Source organism: Hyperoodon ampullatus, assembly GCF_949752795.1.
Source record: "Hyperoodon ampullatus genome assembly, chromosome: 3".
NCBI classification, from domain to species: Eukaryota; Metazoa; Chordata; class Mammalia; order Artiodactyla; family Ziphiidae; genus Hyperoodon; species Hyperoodon ampullatus.
This window is the reverse complement of record NC_136916.1, coordinates 72,722,792-72,742,678: the sequence shown is the minus strand read 5'-3', so window position 1 is coordinate 72,742,678 and position 19,887 is coordinate 72,722,792. Positions and strand designations below refer to the sequence as shown.

At 39.8% G+C, this 19,887-nt stretch overlaps 1 protein-coding gene across 1 annotated transcript in view; it reads right to left on the bottom strand.

Annotated features, from left to right (window-relative positions):
• CHSY1 (chondroitin sulfate synthase 1) overlaps nucleotides 1-19,887 on the bottom strand; it is a gene marked incomplete at both ends in the record, with an annotated part of 73,641 nt that overhangs the window by 47,739 nt on the left and 6,015 nt on the right. Inside the window, one exon of the mRNA XM_079701264.1 lies at nucleotides 11,547-12,042. Coding sequence (XP_079557390.1) covers nucleotides 11,547-12,042 — 496 coding nt within the window. The remainder of the gene's footprint in view (nucleotides 1-11,546; nucleotides 12,043-19,887) is intronic.

Here is a 19,887-nt window from a genome sequence, read left to right as displayed (position 1 = left end):
TGATATTTTAAAAGATCATTTACTTTTAGGTTTAAAGTGTTTGTCAGTTTAATCTCTGGCCAAAAGTTCTTTGTTTTCATCATTGTATCTAATAGAGCTTCCTTCCCTTTCATTACTCAGGATTTACTGCTGACCAGCACTCATCATTATTGACTTTTATCTGGCTACACAAATTGCAATTAACATGGCTTAGAGAGGGGAAGAAGGGAAAAATATACATAAAGCATTAGCCTGCCAAACATAAATGATGAGGGGATACTGTGTGCCAAGTTTGGCTTCCCTACCAACTGGACTCTAAGTTCCTTACAGGTAAGACAAAGGTCTAAACTCCTTTTCTGTGTTCTCCACTACCCAGGATGAAGCTCTGCACAGGACAGGGGCTAAATGTGATGATGCCAATTAACTAAGATAACTGTGGTCTCTACTTAGTTCCAAAACATGGATCATGAGAAATGTTTTAAGGGTAAATAAATGGCACTGATGGTTCTTAAACATGAGCAAGGAGAAGAATCACCAGAGAAGCCTGTTAACAGTGCAGATCATCAGGCCACACCAGCAAGAGGCTGTTTCTGGGTTTGGGCCTGGAAATGTGCTTTGTAACAAACACCTCAAGTGATTCTCTTGTAGATGGCTTCTCTTTAAGAAAGAGCAACCTGATATAACAACTACACGCAATGCTACTGCTTGAAGCACACACACAGACACACACATAACACAAACGCATGCACACACACACATGCACACAGACTCACGTGTGTGCGTGCAGACACACACACAGACACACATATGAACATAAACATGCACAGATCCAGAATTTTCCCACTGAAAAAAAGGTCCCACATCACTCAAGTTCTAGAAAGACTGATTTACAACATAGTCCTAAACCTTAGCAGCTTCACCTCTGACATCAGGCTCATTCTTGCCTTTATTCCTCACTTGTCACTTTTTGGAGACCAGAAAGTCTCATCAGTTCGAAAAGATAACACTGGAGTTAAAAATTTTTTAAAGCTTTGCTGTTGCCATCCTGAGACCTCATACAAACGTGACAGGACACCATCCTGAATGTTCATAACAGTCTAGAAACCCAGAAACCTTTAGAGAAGGGGGTGACCCAAACAACACAAGCCTCCTCCACACTGACGCCCAATTCATCCTGCCCCGCTCTAACTGTTCCACAGGCCCTCCACACTTTCCTGTATAGCTTATATTATTTTGCCCTGATTTATTGTTGGTTTACTATTATTAGGTAGTGAGATATTTTTCATATAGATTAGTCCATTTTCACATAGTGACAGTAAGTTTTAGAGCTCATTTTATTCCTGTTATCTCAAAATGGTTTGTACAGCACTTTGAATACTTAGATATGACTTAGAAGGTAGATTGTCAGTTTACTACAGAATTGGGGTGATGACATCTGTGATCTCAATCTTCTCAACTATACAGGAAACGTTCTTCTGCTATATTTTAAGATAAAGATATATGGATCCCATCTTCTGATAATGTGGCTAAGAGCCCTTTTCTGTCAACTAAACATAAGTTAAATATGCCTCATTATGAGCTTCCAGTAAGAAAGGTGGTTAATATATAAAGCATAGAATATCTTTAAGATATTCCTACCAAACTTGAACATAATGAAGATGTATCTATTTGCCTTTAGATCCACACCTCACAACCACAAGACTGATATATTAAACAGTCCGTTTCAGAGGTGTTGATGTACCTATGGAAGGTTTTGTCTTGCCACTAAAATAATTACAGGTCCAAAGCAACTGATTCCTCCATTTCAGGTAAACTTTGATTTGTTCTGTCAGAATAGACTTCTCAGAACTGTAAAAGCAAACAGATTCCAAGACCACACTGTTAGTACAAATCATATTCAAGTATTTGTTGATATAGGTCAAAATCTATGCAAGTGCTCAGGGAATGAGTTCTGAAAGGCTTAATTTTTCAGACACTTGAGGATATCCCCCAATAGCATTTCCCAAGCCTTCCCTCTGTGCCAAAGCACTACCTATGATAATATGCATCATCTCAATTAATCCTTGAAACTATCTTACATGGTAGGCAGTTTCTTATCCCATTTTTAAAGGAAATTAAGTTCCAGTGAAGGCAGGTAACCTGCTGTCCGAGATCATGCACCTGGCGAAGAATGAAGCCAAATCAATTGTGATTCAAACCTAGGCCTCTTGTGCCCTAAAGAATGTCCTCAACACTCACTACCTTGTTTCCCCCAGCACTTGTGCCACCTGGCTTCATCCTTCACCTCTTTCCTCTTGCTTACGCCATTCGGGCAACAGTGGTCCCCTTGCTGCATCTTAAACACGCCATACACACGCTGGCCCTCACCATCTCTCTCTCTACACCTGGCGCAGCCCACTAGAATGGAAGAGAGCAGGGCCTTCGCCTTCTGCATTGCTGCCTCCATCAAGAACAGTCTCTTGGTCATAGAAGACATTCAAACTTAATGTGAAAAATGAATGTGTGTGAATACTGTAACTGATGGGTTGGAAGTCTTTCTAATTTTTAGGATACAATTTCCTGACTTCTTCAGTGAGGCTAAGAGGCTACTCAGTGATTTATCTGGTTGTGAACAAGCAAAATTTAAGCTGTGAAGCTAAGGCCCCATAATGAATGGTCTTAGGTGACATCAATGAAAGTGGTGGAGTAAAGAACTCCAAAACTTCTCTCCTTTACAAAAGCAAAGACATCATGGGCAAAAAATTGTTTCAGGCAACTTTTTCAGGACTCTGGATATTAGTCAAAGGTAATCCAGGAAGCATTTATGCAAGAATAACAGCGAAATTTTGGTAAGAACAGTGAGTTCTGTGACATTTTAACTTGCCCTATTTCCATTCCCAGACCCCTAGCAATGTGGTAAGTCTGAAAATCAACAGTCCACAGTCACGGTGGAAACCAGCAATCTGGCGGCCACGGAAGGGAGCAGAATGGGGCTGGTGATCCTTCAAAACCCCACTCCCAGATAACTATCATTATCTGACCTGTCTAGTGGTTCCCTAGAAGACCTCACTTGCAAGGCTGTCTTTATTTGACCTGACCCAGAGTTTTCCCATTGCAAACAGCCTCTTGGTAGGGAAGGGGGGGAGATATTTGTTAAAAACAATCACAGGTAATTGTTGAACATCATGCTGCCTGAGGAAGTGGCTAACAGGACAAAACAGGCTAACCAAAAAGCTTAAAGAGAAAAGCTGGGGTATGAGATGTCCATAAGGGGCTTTGAAAAGCTTTAACGTATTCCTGGGAATCCAGAAGACCATGCACATGCATGGGGCTGTGTGAATGCCCAGGGAAGACCTGAGAAGGCCCTAAGCACTCATGTCTGGTTGACCTTGAGGTTCTGCACAAGCAGGAAGCAGCTAAGGAAGAGCTGAAAACTGTCAGGTGAGTGTTGAAGGCAAACATGAACAGATACACAGAACCCCTGAGCAAAGACTGGAAAACTTATTCGTTCCAGCACCTAAGGAAATCTCCATGCAATCAGTAGCTGACCACTAAGCAAACCAAGCAGAGATTTTAGTGGCCACAAACACAAAAAGAATACAGACCTTACAGAACAAGTTCTAAAAAGTCACTAAACAAACAACTGCAACATCATCAAACCATGGAGAGAGGGCAGAATCTGATTTCCAAAGTGGTTTATATTATTTAAAAGGTCCAATTTCCAACTAGAAATTATGAGACATGCAAAGAAACAAGGAAGTATTGCTCATAAAAAGGGGGAAAAGGCAGCCAATAAAGAGAGAGAAATTATAAAAAAAGAGTCAAACAGAAATTCTGTAGTTGGAAAGTATAATAGCTGGAATGAAAAATTCACAACAGATTTGAACAGGTAAAAGAAGGAATCAGCAAACTTGAAGGTAAATCAATTGAGATTATCCAATCTGAGGAGTAGAAAGAAAAAAGAATAAAGAAAAATAAACAGAGCCTGAGCATATGCATAATGGCAGTCCCAGAGAAGAGTAGGAAAGAGAAAGGGGCAGAAAGATTACTGGAAGAAATAATGGCTGAAAACTTCCCAAATTTGATGAAAAACAACCCACACATCCAAGAAACTCAATAAACTCCAAGTATGGTAAACTCAGAAAGAGCCACACCCAGACAAATAATCAAACTCCTGAGGGCTTCCCTGGTGGCGCAGTGGTTGAAAGTCCGCCTGCCGATGCAGGGGACACGGGTTCGTGCCCCGGTCCGGGAGGATCCCACATGCCGCGGAGTGGCTGGGCCTGTGAGACATGGCCGCTGAGCCTGCGTGTCCGGAGCCTGCACTCCGCAATGGGAGAGGCCACAACAGTGAGAGGCCCGCGTACCGCAAAACAACAACAACAAAAAAACTCCTGAAAGCCAGAGGGAATCTCAAAGCGACTTACGACATAGGAAGGATCCTCAGTAAGCTTAGCAACTGATTTCTCATCAGAAACCACGGATACCAGAAAGCCTCCATTCAAAGTGCTGAGAAAGACTGTCAACCAAGAATTCTGTATCAACAGAAGCATCCTTCAAAAGTGAAGGAGAAATTAGGACATTCCCAGACAAAGAAAAACTGAGAGAATTTGTCACTAGCAAACCTGCCACATGAGAAATATTGAAGTCTTTCAAACTAAAGTGAAAAGACACTAGGCAGTAATTCAAATACACAGGAATAAAAAGTCCAATAAGGGTACCTACACAGGTAAATACAAAAGACAATATAAATGTATTTTTAAAATTTGTACTAATAAGTCTTTTCTTCTCTAATCTGGTTTAAAAGACAACTTCATAAAGTTGTCTTTTAAAAATTATATAAATATAATTATAAATTTTTAATTTTTATAAATTAAAAAATTATAATTATAAATCACTAATTATAAATCTACGTTGATGGGCATACAATGTAGAAAGATATAATCTGTATGACAATAACAGCATTAAGGACTGAAGGGAGAATCAGCTATACAGGAGCAAAGATTTCATATACTATTGTTATTAAGTTGGTATTAATTTGAACTAGGTTGTTATCAGTTAATGTTAATTGTAATACTCAGGGTGACCTCTAAGAAAATAACAAAAAATAAAGTAAAAGAAATGACAAGACAGTGAAAATGTATCGAAAATATGTACTTAACACAAAAGAAAGCAGCATGGAGGAACAAAAAAGACATGACATAGAAAACACATAGCAAAATGAGAGACATAAATCCTACCCTATCAGTAACGATATTAAATGTAAATAGATTAAACATTCCAATTAAAAGGCAGAACTGGCAGAATGGATTAAAAAATGATCTAACTAGGGGGCTTCCCTGGTGGTGCAGTGGTTGAGAGTCCGCCTGCTGATGCAGGGGACATGGGTTCGTGCCCCGGTCCAGGAAGATCCCACATGCCGCGGAGTGGCTGGGCCCGTGAGCCATGGCCGCTGAGCCTGCGTGTCCGGAGCCTGTGCTCCACAACGCGAGAGGCCACAGCAATGAGAGGCCTGCGTACCGCAAAAAAATAAAAATAAAAAAATAAAGGTCCAACTATATGCTTTCTACAAGAGACACTTTAGATTCAAAGACACAAATAGGCTGAAAGTGAAAGGATGGAAAAAGATATGCCATGCAAACAGTAACCAAAAGAGAACTGGAATGGTTGTACTAATATCAGACAAAACTGACTTTAAGACAAAAATTGTTACTAAAGATGAAAGAAGAAATTTTATAATGATAGAAGGAGTCATCCATCAGGAAGATCTAACAGTTATAAGCATATATGCACCTAACAACAGAGCCCCAAAATATATGAAGCAAAAACAAACATAATAAAAGGGAGAAATAGACAATTCAACAATAATATTGGAGATTTCAATATCCAACTTTAATAATGGATAGAACAACTAGCCAGACAAACAAGGAAAGAGAAGACTTGATCAACATAAAAATCAACTAGACGTAGACAACAGTCCACACAACAAGAGCACAATACACACTCTTCTCCAGTACACATGGAACATTCTCCAGGGTACACCATATGTGATGCCATAAAAAAGACTCAATAAATTTTTAAAAATTGGAAATAATACAAAGTATGTTCTCCAACCATATGGAACGAAATTAGATAGAAATCAATAACACAGTGATTGATCTTAGACTGCTGTGCTGTTCACAGCCGCCTTACTTTCTCTTATTTTTCACTTCCCTTCATGCCTTTCCCACTCACTGCTGACACAGTCCTTACATAGTAGCCCCCTTTTGGGGGTGCTAATTTGCCCTTCTAATCTATCAGGGGCTTGGAAATTGAACCACCAACTGCCAGAACAAAAGAATAAGGCTCAGTGTAAGACCATGAAGCGCTCTGCCTTGAAGAAACAGGCTGCATTAGTGCTCACTATTTGAGCATCTATTCTAGCCATTTAGAGGCCTGCCTGGTTCTTGGCCACGTAAGGTTAATGGGCAGCCTAAAGGAATGAGGAAGGCACCCCTATAACACAAAGCAGCTCTAAGACAACTAGCAGTTAAGAAACATTATTTCTTCTATGATTAAAGAAAAAAATCTCAGGCTTCTGATGTAAGGATGTTCAATACTCCTTTAAAAGCCAGTCAGACTAATAAGGAAAAACTTCTCTTTTCAGATATTTTGCTCTAAACTCCCATTCCCCTTGGTGATATGCCTTCCTATAAAAAGAACATTATAGGGACATCCCTGGTGCCGCAGTGGTTAAGAATCCGCCTGCCAATGCAGGGGACATGGGTTCCAGCCCTGGTCCGGGAAGATCCCACATGCTGCGGAGCAACTAAGCCTGTGCATCACAACTACTGAGCCTGTTCTCTAGAGCCTGTGAGCCACAACTACTGAGCCCACGCGCCACAACTACTGAAGCCCGCGCACCTTAGAGCTCATGCTCCGCAACAAGAGAAACCACTACAATGAGAAGCCCGCGCACAGCAACAAAGAGTAGCCCCCACAACTAGAGAAAGCCCATGCGCGCAACAAAGACCCAATGCAGCTAAAAAATAAATTAATTAAAAAAAAGAACATCATAGACCTTACCCTTCTATTTTATATTTAAAATCAGCATCACAAGGTTTTACACTTTTAAGTTTTTTTTCAACTATTTCAAGAACATATATGTTTTTATCTCCTCAACTAGACTAAAGTCTTTGAGGGAGAAAAAGGCCATTCACCTTTCATTCTTCTTTTGCAATTTCCTACCAGTTCAGAGGGCAGTACTGGGGCCATTAATGATCCCTTAATAAATATTAACTGGTTAACTCAGACATCACAACTGGTGTGTCTTGGTGTACTGGTATATCCCAAACAGTTCTAGATGTGCCAAATAACAATCCCTTTGGGTCTGCAGAGGGCGGGTAGAGTGGTTAGGGGGTGGGGTAGCAGAAGCCCTCTCGAGGCAGTTGCCTCAACATGTGTGCCATGATGTAAAAAAGACTGGGAAACATTAGGATAAATGACTGGTTAGAAACCCTGTTGAATAGAACTGGAAATAGCCTGAATATCCATTAAAAAAAGATGAAGCTCTTTATGTACCAAAAGGAAAATCTTCCAAGACATGTAAGTGAAAACCAGCAAGATGTGCATAGTATGTAAAACATGCTAACATTCATATAAAAGGTGGAAGCTATACAAACTTAATTGCTTATATACACGTAGGTTGTATCTGTAAAGGTGCACTATGGTGGCTGACTCATGAGGGGAACCCAGTGGTTGGAGATAGAGGTGGGAGGACTTATCCTAGTAAACCCTTTGCACTTTTGAATTCTGAACCATGTGACAGCCATTAGCTATTAAAAAGATAAACTTTTTTTTAAGTTGCCAAATCTATCTATGTTTGTTGCTAACTTTCATTAGTGATGATTATTTTCTACCTAGTCAAACATTGAGTTAAAATAATAAAAGCAAGATCTGGATGCGGGTTACATAGCTATGTCCAGTTTGTGAAAATCCATTGAGCTCTATACTTATTTATGATCTGTGCACTTTTCCAAAGGTATGATATATATATACTTCAGTAAGAAATGAAAAATAAAATGAATAGATTACTTAAGTCAACTTTCTTTTTGTCCCCTTCTATTAAAAGAGTAGTATAATATTTCATAGATTTGCCTAAATAAAATAAGTTACTGTTTCAGATTGTTCAATAATGTTTCTCAAAAAAAGAAAAAAACTGGTATAACTTGAGTTAGTGATGCTGACCCCATGTGACAAGGGGGAGTCAGGCCTGCCAGCTCCTCCTACCTCTTTTCCACCAGTATAAACAGTCTCAAGGCCCACACTCTCTCTGCTGCTGCGTCCTCAAAGAGAGAGATTTTAATAAGCCTTGTAAAGCATTATTAAAAACCACCTAATGGGTTACCATATTACAGTCACATTTTTCATTATGAAAATGAAATTTTTAAAGTCACTTAACAAAAATGCCAAGGTCATAAAAGACAAAGAAAGAGGCTGTGCAAACATCCTAGATTAAAGATACATGACAATCAAATGCAAGACCCCAGGCTGTAATGGAGAAGGAAGAGCTGTTACCAGGACTTTACTGAGTCTACAGACAACATTATGTTAAATTTACTTAAGCTGTACTGTAGTGGAATAAGAGAATTTCTCTATTTGTACTCAAAATACATTGACATTATTTAAAGTAAAGGGCCACAAAGAAAGCTACCCATAAATGGTGGTTGGGTAAGTCTATGTCTCTGTACTAGAAGAGGGTGGAGGGGCAGTCAAGCAAATGATAGCACAAATAGAGTAAAACGATAACAGGTTACTCTGGGTATAGGTATTTGGATGTTCCTTGTACTTTTTCTTTTCTGTAATGTTCCTGTGAAATTAAAATGATTTCCAAATAAAGTTTTTAAAGTCATGTATTAATAATTAGCCACCAATAATAGTCAAAACAGGGACTTCCCTGATGGTCCAGTGGTTAAGACTGTGCTTCAAATGCAGGGGGTGTAGGTTTAATCCTTGGTCAAGGAACTAGAATTCCACATGATGTGTGGTGCGGCCAAAAAAAAAAAAAAAAAAAGAAAATAGTCAAAACAAGCTTAGAAATGAATCTGGATTTTGATTATGACAGTTGTTCCTGAGGAGCCACTTTAATTATGTAAGTGTAATCCCAAGACATTATCTGGGACTTGCAAAAAAAAAAAAAAATTACACCTTCTGGTTAGGTTTATAACAGAGCTAAATAAGTACCTTCCAAGACCCAAAGCTTAACATAATTGTCTTTAACGTAAGATTCCACCTCAATAATTTCTCATAATGTGAGCCTTAATGGAGAAACTAGATTTACAGAAAGTTTAATAAAAGTTCCTCATCCACATGAGGGTATTAATCTTGCCTGAGTGGTGAACACAATGATAAATCCTAATGAAGACTTAGGTTAGAACCTCTTAAGCCTTTTTTGTTAGAATAAAAAAGGAAACGGAAAAGAAATCAAAGGTCTAATAAAATGGTAAATGTCCCAACAGAATTCTTAAAAATGGTAAGGATGAACTCCATGTGAAAGGCAAAACTATATTTATAGAAAAATGTATAGAAAGTTCCTGTGACCCAAGGAAGGGAAGAATTTCTTAAGACATGAAAAGCACAAACCATACAGGAAAAGAATGATAAATTAGACTACACTTAAACTCACAATTTGCATATAATAAAAATACCACATTTGCAAGCCACACTCTGGGAAAAGATATTCTCCCACAAAAGGAGAGTCATCTGGTACAAGCCCTGTGGAGACCAAGCCAGCAGTATCTAGAAAAAACTGTGTCATCAGGCATTTAGAGAAATGCAAAGCAGTAGCGACAGCATCTGAAGCTGACTCAGGAGATCCTGGGCAAGGACAGGGAGTGACCCAGGGAAGGAGCTTCCTCCCCCACCAGATCCTTTTAGCTAATAAGGTCATTTACCAGATGCGTCAAGTCTAACTGGCAGTTCCAAGTGTACAGACAGGATGATTCCCAGCACCTTCACTTCAGGCCTTAGAAAACTTTGGCGATTACATCATAATAAAGGGAAATAGCCCCAAAACTGTCTCCCAACCCCTACACCCCCAGGACAATACTTTCTCACTCTATCTTGGCGCTAATGTTAGGTCAGAGTTCTTGATAAACTCAAGGTACTGACTCTGTTGGTGTCTATCTATCGACGTGTAAGATCTAACAGCATGACAACACTAAGATTTTTAAAAATTCTCTCTCAAAGGTAGGCCTATCCTCTGCAGTTCTAGCAGGAAGGCTAGCTTCTCAGAGATCAGGGGCAGCATAAAGCACTCCAAAATACACAAGGCATTACACATTTTAAAAATAATGAAACTTGTTAAGGTTATAACTACTTAATTAAGGATGGGGAAAATGCAGGAATACTGCCAGCTGTATCATGCTTAAAACTGCACGAAATCTCCAAATGGCTTTCCTAGCAGCAAAAATCCATGAAAACAGAATCCCCCCTAGATCCAGTGAGCAATGGCCCATGCATGGGGAGGCGGGGGAGGTACACAAAGAGATTAGAGTGTTCATTCACTCAGATTACATTTGGGATTTAAAATGTTTCTTTTATAACTGGAGACTATACGAAGACTACTTCCTGTATACTCGAAAATGTCCACTTCCCTAAAAGTTCAAACTAAAGAAATAGTGTGATTAGGAGACATTTAAAAAGAAGTCTAGGAGAAAGGCAAGTACAGGCCAGAATACCATTTCTTCACACAAGCACTTTAGAAAATTAACTCAGAAGACAAGCTAACACTTTACATCTGAAAATGCATTTCTTTTTCTTGGGCAAAGGTCTAGCAATTCCCTTTGCTCCTCACAACTATCAGTAGTGTATCAATCTAAACACAACACAACCTAAATCATTTTTTCCATTCTGACTAATATCACATCCTGCAACTGTAGGCAAGAGGTGCACATCTGCCAATAAAAACAAAGAAAAGTCAAAAGCTAGCTCATATTCTCCAGAACTATTAAAGAGAAAACATCCCCAAGTAGGTTTCCTTCAAAAAATTGCACTGATGTATCAATATAAGTTGGAAACTGCCTATTCTGAAAGGAACAACTATATTGCAAACTTACAGATCATAACAACTGTAAAAAAGTCAAGGTTTAATATAAATGCAAAGCCAAATACTATTGACTGTTTTACATCATTACTCATTTTATGAATTCAAACATTTAAGTTTCTAAACTGTGTCGGTCAACGTGGCCAGATGAGAGAAGTCAGACCTTTGGGAGAAAAGGGACACTCTTATAATCCCATCTGCAAAATCAGAAGTCAGATTAGATAAATCTTCTGGAAAATCATGAAAGTACCACTGTGACCTGTACTAATCCTTTTCTTTGGGTCCCAAATGCCATTATTAACTAAGATTTTAGGACAAAAGTACATAAGGTATGTTCTAAAAACCAAGAGAAAAAGTAATGAGAGAATTCAAATTAAAAGAACTAAGGTAAAAATGTATAACTTAATATGAATTTTTAAGCCTTAAAGAGGACATTACCACTAATAGTTTCCTATGACTGGTCCAGACCTAGTAACAAAATCAACAGATTTTCTTCTGTTCTTACCTCATAAGACCAGACGCACTGCACCCCTGCAAACCTCCGGACACACCTTCCCACCTCAACATCCTCGTGGGTTGTGTACATTTCCCGGAGGCACTTGCCGATGTGTGGTACCATTCTCCGGAGAACTTCCCGGCTCATGATCACACCAGGGCCCCCCATGCAGAAGTTCTCACCAGGTTCCAGAGCAAGTTTCCCCATTTCTTCCGTGGTGCCCAGTCCTGTCTGCCCAAGAAAGAGGGGTTCACTACTATTCAAACTCCTCAGAAAATTCTCCAGACGGTCTCCTTTGATGTAAACGTCATCGTCTGCTCTCATAAACCATTCATACTTGTCCAAGTAGTGGTCATGCATGTACTTGAGCATCATAAAAGACTTCTTCTGGGGTGGGTAGGAGTCGTCCACTCCCCGTAGTGGCACTATTGGAATTGGGATCGATGTGTCTGAACCCTCACTAGAGAAGAATTCGACTTTCCCAGGAATTGTCTTGGACCATGTTCTGGAATTAAAATAAACATCAGTGAGGCAACAGTTTATTCCAGGCTTCCCATTTCCATAAATTCCCATATCTTGATTCATGTTGAATCACTCTGAATGCACATTCAAAAGGATGATAAAAAGCTTCCCCTTAACGGAAGCCCACACCACCGGTATTGCAAAGTCCTAACTCATTTTCAAAAGAATCCCAATGAAAAAGAATGATGAAGTATTAAAACATTTGCCGGATAACTATGTTTTAGCTATGGCTGAAAACCAAATTGCCAAGGCACCAAATCTAGATATTCAGGTTAATTCTCTGATACTACCAACTCCCTACCTACAAACTCCTCCGCTCTCTAAAACAAAAAATTTAAAAAAAAATTGTTCATTCAACACATTTTCTTGGAACGCTCATCAAGTGCCAAGTATGCGTTAGGCCACGGGGATGCAGCGGTGAGCAAAACACAGACCCTGCAGCTGATGTGGAGTCGACATGAGGCCAGACATACATTTATCCAAGAAAGGTGAGCAAACGAAGGACACCAACCAGACATGGAGCGGGAAATGCTTCCCTGAGGTGGGTGAACATCAAGGATGAGAAGCAGACCCAGAGTGTGTGTGTGTGGGGGGGCTGTCTTGATGGGGGAAAACTGCAAGGCCTAGCAGCCCTCCAAAGATGGGGGCTTTTATGCTTTAAAGCAGCAGGAGGCCACTGCAGGAGCAAGTCTATCGGCACCATTTTTCCAACAGCATTTGCTCACTTCATGTCTCTGTCGCAATTTTAACTCTCACAATATTTCAAACTTTTCATTACTACTATGTTTGTTATGGTGATCTTTGGTGTTACTGCTGCAAAAAGAGGCTGATGGTAGGCTCTGTAGGCTCAGATAATGCTTAGCATTTTTAGAAATAAAGTTTTTTGTTTTTGTTTTTTTTGGTGGCTCGCTTCTCCCTGTCCTCTGGATACCAACCGAGCCGGAGTCCCCCCAACCCCCCAACCCGCCAGGATCAGGCGACCACGAGGGTCCCAGCTTCTCTCCGGGAGGGGGAGCCACGTTCTCCATACCCAGCGGGGAGCGCCTCGTTGCCTTCCCATTGGCGCAGCCGATCCTAGCGCCTTCCGCCATTGGTTGCCGGTTCCTTGATCCCCATTGGCCAATGCTCATTGTGACCTCACGGACCCATGTGGGAGCGCCACAGGCAGATTGGCTGGTGCACCCAGCCAACCACCACGGAGAAAGGAATTTCCAGAGTAGCTGGGGCGGTGAGGCTGATTTAAGGTGGTCTGAGCAATCCCAGGTCCCAGGGCTGCTTCTCAGCTTTTTCCTGGTTTCAGGACTTAATGAAGCTCAGGTTCTTGACGTCTCATCGCGGAAAGAATTCAGTGAGAGACAAAGTGATAGGTAAGAAGTGGATTTATTTAGAGAGAAACACACTCCACAGACAAGAGTGTGGGTCATCTCAGAAGGTGAGAAAGGCCTAGAAATAAAGTTTAACATATGTACATTGCTTTTTAAACATAATGCTATTGCACCTTAACAGACCACAGTCTGTTAAGCATAAACATAATTTTAATATACACTGGGAAGCCCAAAAAAAATTATGACTCGCTTTATTGGGATATTTGCTTTATTGCAGCAGTCTGGAACTTCCACAGTATCTCCAAGGTATGCCTGTATAGCCAATCATAATCACATGATGAGAGCAACTGTAAAATGCATCCTCACTTCAGAGATGTTAAAATGTGAAAAAAAAAAAGTGCATCTTAGAACGGATGTAATACAGTAGTTGTAATGTTTTTCCCTTAATGCCTATGGATTTAAAATGGACCTACAGGTCTTATGCCATTTACAGAACCCTTAACAAAGAATTCGGCATAAATGAAACCTGATGGGACTACAGATGCTATACTAGGCACTGTACTTCATTTTTACAAAGGATTTGCTCCTGAAAAAAAGCATGTAAACATAGTAGGAACGAGGCAATTAATTTAAAGAGAAATCAACCCCTCCTGCAAAGAGAAAAGTCCATTTTAAAATGGGAATGAACACCAACCTACGTAAAATATAACTTAAATGCACTCTTCTGACATAGCACCATCATCAGGAGGGAGACAATTTCCCAGTCTGGGGAAGTCAGTGATAACGAAGTTACACCAAGAAGATCCCCCATCCAAGTCAAGAAGCCCCTTATTTCTCCCTTCATGTAGAAATGATTTTTGTTTGGCAGAACAATTCTTCAAAAACATAAATAATTTCAGTCCTTGGCATATAATAGAGTTCAATAAATACTGCTCACTAGTGTGAAATAAGGGACTTAAAGATGCCGTGCATATGTATGAGCGTGCGCATGCAAAAGGGCAAGAAACCAGTTGTCTCTTATCTTTGAGAAATTTCCAGGTGAGGCACACTAACATTCCTACATGCAGAAAGAAAGCAACTTAATCAAAATACAGCCAGAATATAATTATTAAGAGGTAAAATCCACAGACATGCTGGAGTTGAAATATACTACCGTTCATGGTACTTCTGAAATAATTTTAAACAAAATAGTCTGTAGTATCTTACAACTGATTTTAAAAGGGTAGTGAGTAAAATCAACTTAGCTTTAGCTTCTACCCAACTGCTTCTGTGATTAATAATACAGACCACATTCAAAGTAGTACTAAAGTAAGTCAACTCCAGAGCCATTAAAATCCTAAAGCATCATGGGGTTATTTGGAATACGGGGTCGGTAAGACAATGCTTACATTCAGAGGAAAAACCTGCTCCTGAGACACAATACAGCGTGTGATGGTTAAGAGCATGGACTCTGGAATCAGGCTATTGGGGTGAAAATCCTGGCTTCACTTTGGGCAAGTTACTCTGTGACTCACTTTCCTTATCTGTAAACTGGGGATAATAATAGTACCTGCCTTATAGGGTTGTGGTGAGGGTTAAATGGATTATTACATCTAAAAGTGCTTAGAAGTCAGCCTGGCATGAGGTAAGCATTACATAAGTGTGACTTATTAGGGAAGACAAGAGTTTGCAAATAAAATAAGGTACTGAAAGAAAAATAAGGGAGACAGGAAAGTGTGGGCTGAACTTGGAATAGTCAGTCTCAAGATTACACACCAGAGTGAAGGCATTGTGAAAAATGCTGCTTCTCTTATTTCTGGCTAAAAACCTGACACTCAAGCTATATAACAGAGTTCTATCATACTATCAATCTCAAGACAATGTCAGGGTAGAAGTCTAAAAAGACTTTAAACTTTAAAAGTGTTCTCACTTAAAACACCAGAATCTTTCATATTAGACTGAGGATCAAAATTCATTTTGTCTGGCTCTGCTTCCTATGTGCCACCCCAGGTAGAATATAGCAATGGAAGCACTAGCAGTACAACCATGAGTGATGTGATTAATACTTGAACTATAACCTGAAATGGTGTAATTTGTCCAGGAAGAGCAACCAGTTAATTTTAAAAAAACAGACAATCTAACCTCAAACCATCTTTAAAAGCCTCTCTGCAGTTTTAAGGTAACTCCACTGATTATTATCTTTTCCTTTTCAGGTAACCCAAGGAAAAACCTCATGTTGCCTTTTTCTGTTCTTAAATGACTGGTGATTTGAGGGAAATCTCTTAATATGGAGCTTTTGTAAATCCTTCAATCTTGACAAATTATGATCTTTTTACTTAGGGTACCTTTAGCTTAAATAGCTCCATAAAGAGTTCTGGAACATAAATCATGATTCACCACCCTGGGGAAGCCAGGGGGAGGGCATCAATAATTTCAAAGAAATGAAGGAACTGGTACTGAAGAAGCAAACTGGCCCCCCTTCTGAGACAGAAACAGGTCAGCTTCCTTAATTTTCATAAGCAAATGTCAACTTTACCATCAACACTGGTTTGTAACCAGGAGCAAAGAGCTCTCACTTAATTGAAACCACAGAACATTTGCAAGGGCCCCTGCCGGAAAGCTCACTTTTCAATGGACTGATAACCAACTCTTGCTAAAGCACAGATAAAGCAACTGAAATCTGAGAGTGCCAAGCTAATAACCTTCCTTTCCTCCAGGCTTCTAAACACTGACCCTATATCAAGTTAAATCACAGTTAAGTCATGCAGCTGGACATTAGCTTCGCTGAGGAATGCCTTTGCTGAGTTAGGATTCAATAAGTCTCCATTTCTATTCATGTCATTTAAAGAAAAACTACATAAAATACATTTCTGTACGAAACCACATCTACAGCATGACTGTTGTCCTGGGTACACATTCATAATATACAGGTAAATTATAAAAGCAGACAATAAAATACTTGTGATATGGATTCATAAGGGAACAAAAGCACACATACAAAATAAAATAAAGTACAACTCTACACCAAAGTGTTTACTATGGTTATTTTTGGATAGAGGATCAGAAGGGATTTACTTTTCTTCATGTTTTCTACAACAAGTAGAGTTAGGGAAAAAAAAATTTTTTTAATCCAGGAGAAAGCTTTAAACTAAAAAGCATCCAAAGAAATAAAAATATTTAACAGATAATTTTACTTGTGTAGTAAAAATTTTTTTTTACTCTAATCAATAGAAAAACCTAAAAGAAAAATGGAGTAAGATTGAGTACTTTCTTTCACATTTTCTAAACTTTAATAGTTACAATAAGTTTTATAAACAAGAAGGGGAAATTTTCTGTGAGTCCCCCCAAATCACTATTACATATGTGGTCTGATGGTTACAGTGGTAAGTTTGAAAAGACTCATATGATCAAATCACCTCAGAATCTGGAGTCAAGGAAGGAAGGGAGAATATAGTTTTCCCCTGCAGAACTGATAGATAACAGAAATTAAATGTATACATTTATATTCTTCCCTATTACAGAAAAGATTTAAGACAACTTAACCAAAATGCACACAGGATGAAAAGAATAAGCAAGAAAATTAAGCGAAAGAAAAACAAAAGTAGGAAAGTTGGAGCAAGGCATGAAGGTGGTGCCTGTAGCAGGGAGGGCAAAATCAGGGTAGGGGCTGCCCACCCACCTCTACACCCATGGCCAGGCAGAGCCAGTGAGCTGGGGGGCAGGGGGGAAAACTTATCTGTTGTCACGTGGCCTCTATGTCTGTTCATACAGGGCCAAATTCAGTTATAAGCCTTCCAGCAGACAACCAAGAGAAGTCACAAGACTGTGTCTCACTGTTCGGGGTTAGGTGACATAATGATTCCAGATACTAAGACCTCAGGGAAGTTTCTCCCCTGCATCTATGGTAGAGCAAATGTACTGAGTACCCTTACAGGAGGCACCATGTGATGCAGCAGCAATCTTAGCTCATCCTCCCAAAAAAGTACATGGAAGACAGTTCTATACTGCCAGTCAGAGCAGCTACGGGCCTGGGAGAACTGAGGTCTTCCCAGACAGTCTACCCAGTGAGGACTCAAGGCCTTTCCTGGAACTGAAGGAATGCCCCCGGCAGGATATATAAGCCTTATTCAGCCCCTTAGTTCCAGGAGCACTGCAGTCAGGGTACTTAGCTGCAGATTCCCCCTTCCGTGTACGTGGTTTCCGGATATGTGGCTTCCTCTTTTAAAATTTTTAACCGTCTCACTGGATATGACCTTATGATATGAGCAATCTCAAACTCTTTTTAGAAGTAGGTGGGGAAATATATAACGGGGATCATAAATATTGGGAAATTTTTTAAAGGAAAAATCAAATTAGACTCCTCACCATTAATCCTGAAAACTAGACTTAAGGTAAAAGCAAGCATTGAAGAGCCTTCCTGCCCCCGTCCCCCAGTAAAGATGTTGGAGGGTGGATTACAGCTTCCCACCTCAACAACAGCCTGGGCACTAGCCCAGGAGGCAGTTCCAAGGTATTAACAGCTAAGAGCAACCTGCCCTTTGAGCCTAGGTTCACAGCAAACAATAGAAATACTCATCAACAAAGAGACCACAAATACGCTCTCTTTGAAACACAAGAATTAAAAAATTTGGAGTGTTAACGGCAGAAGGCAAATTCTGATCTTGTGTGGTCCATTTCCAAAGCTGCAAGTCTTAGAGAGCTACTTTGCATACATTGATAGTTTATATTTTGCTGCTGTACACTTAAAAGCGTAAATACACAACGAATTCTTAATCATGTATAAACAAAATTAGTTTTCAAATATAATTCTAAGAGAAAAAAAATCAGTGTTGTTTAATGTAAACAATAAAACCACCCTGAACCACAGCCAACTCCTGTGCAAGCCAGTCTTCTTCCCCTGTTGAGGTGTTCCCTGGCATCAAGGCCACTTCCCAATCAACAACACCTAAAAGGAGTCATGGCGTGCAGGGCAGTGGGTTGAGGGCATAAGACTCTCAACCTTATGACAACTCCACGAGGTGTGAGAGGCACTGATACCCACATTTTACAGATGAGAAGACTGAGGCTCAGAGCCAGGTAAGTAATTTGCCCGAGATCACAAAGCTAACAGATACGGAAACCAGGACACAAGTGGGGTCTGACTCCAACACCTCCACTGGCCAGCCTACTGGCTTGTTCATCCCCACACCTGTCTGCCCACATTTGTTCTGCAGTCCCACCTCTACTGCTAAGGCTGAGAAAACAGTCGTCAGAGATAATGAGAGAAGGCTTACACCCACTTCAACCACCTCCTCCCACTCTGTCTGCCTGGCTGAGACCTGCCTGTCAAGGACACCTTCAGAGTCTCGGCTGGTTTCGAAGGCCAGAAGACTTCATTCAAACGTTACTTTCTGAAACCCTCATTCCGTGTTTGGGTCCCTCTGCCACTCTAAATCCTGCCCAATTATTTTCTGGTATTAGGTTGGAAACACACAGAACAAAGTTTAACAGAAAATCAGCACCTAGGTTCAATTTACAAGACAATCATTTTAATGGCATTAGTATCTACATTTTCAATAATTCTTGGGTTTTGCAAGCCCAGAGTTCACATCAAATCAGAGCAGTCCACACCTTATTTTTAATCATTCACAGAAAAATGTACTCAACTACAGAAAAAATATAGCAGCCCTGAACGCTTCAGGAAATGACACTGAATTAAGGTGAGATGAACAGTTTCACTACTTTTACACTGTAACTTAGTTTCTTGTTCCTCCAATTCTATCCAGAACCAGAAGCCAAAAAGACACTGACAATAATAGATGAAGGCACTGAATACTTATATTAATATACAAAAATCCTCACATTAAAAACGCTGTCACCTGATTCTCCCAAGTATCACCTGGAAGGATGAAGTTACAGTAACTGAGGAAATACAGTTACAATAACCAAATACATGTGTTAACCCTACATTTTGGGGCAGGAGTAACTGTCATTTACTGAAACAAGAATGATCCTGACTTGAAACCCTAGGGAACCCAGGGCCAACATGCCATCTGTGCTCAGCAGTCTTGCAGGTACTTACAATTTAACACACTCAAAACTTCACTCACATTTCCTCCCAAGAGCTGTCACTTCCTTCTTCTTTTTTAACTGTAGTTATGTAGCTTTACTACAAAGTGTTCATTGTAGAAAAACTCAAAAATACAAGAAAGTGCCAATATGAAAAATCATTCAGCATCGTGATATGTATACTCTTTTACATTTTCTTTTCTATGTCACACAAACACAAACATTTATTTCGTTTGATTTTTAAAATGGTCTCATACTGGGCATACAATTTTAAAACCTACTCTCATTTAGATATATTATGAACCTCTCTTCATTCCAATAAACACATTTCAGCCACATCTTTTTTTTTTCTCTTTTTTTTTTATATTGGAATATAGTTGCTTTACAGTGTTGTGGTCACATCATTTTTTAAGGTTAGAGAAGTAGATCACAGCATGGACAAATTAGTGAAATCAATTATGGTCCATAGCTCCTAA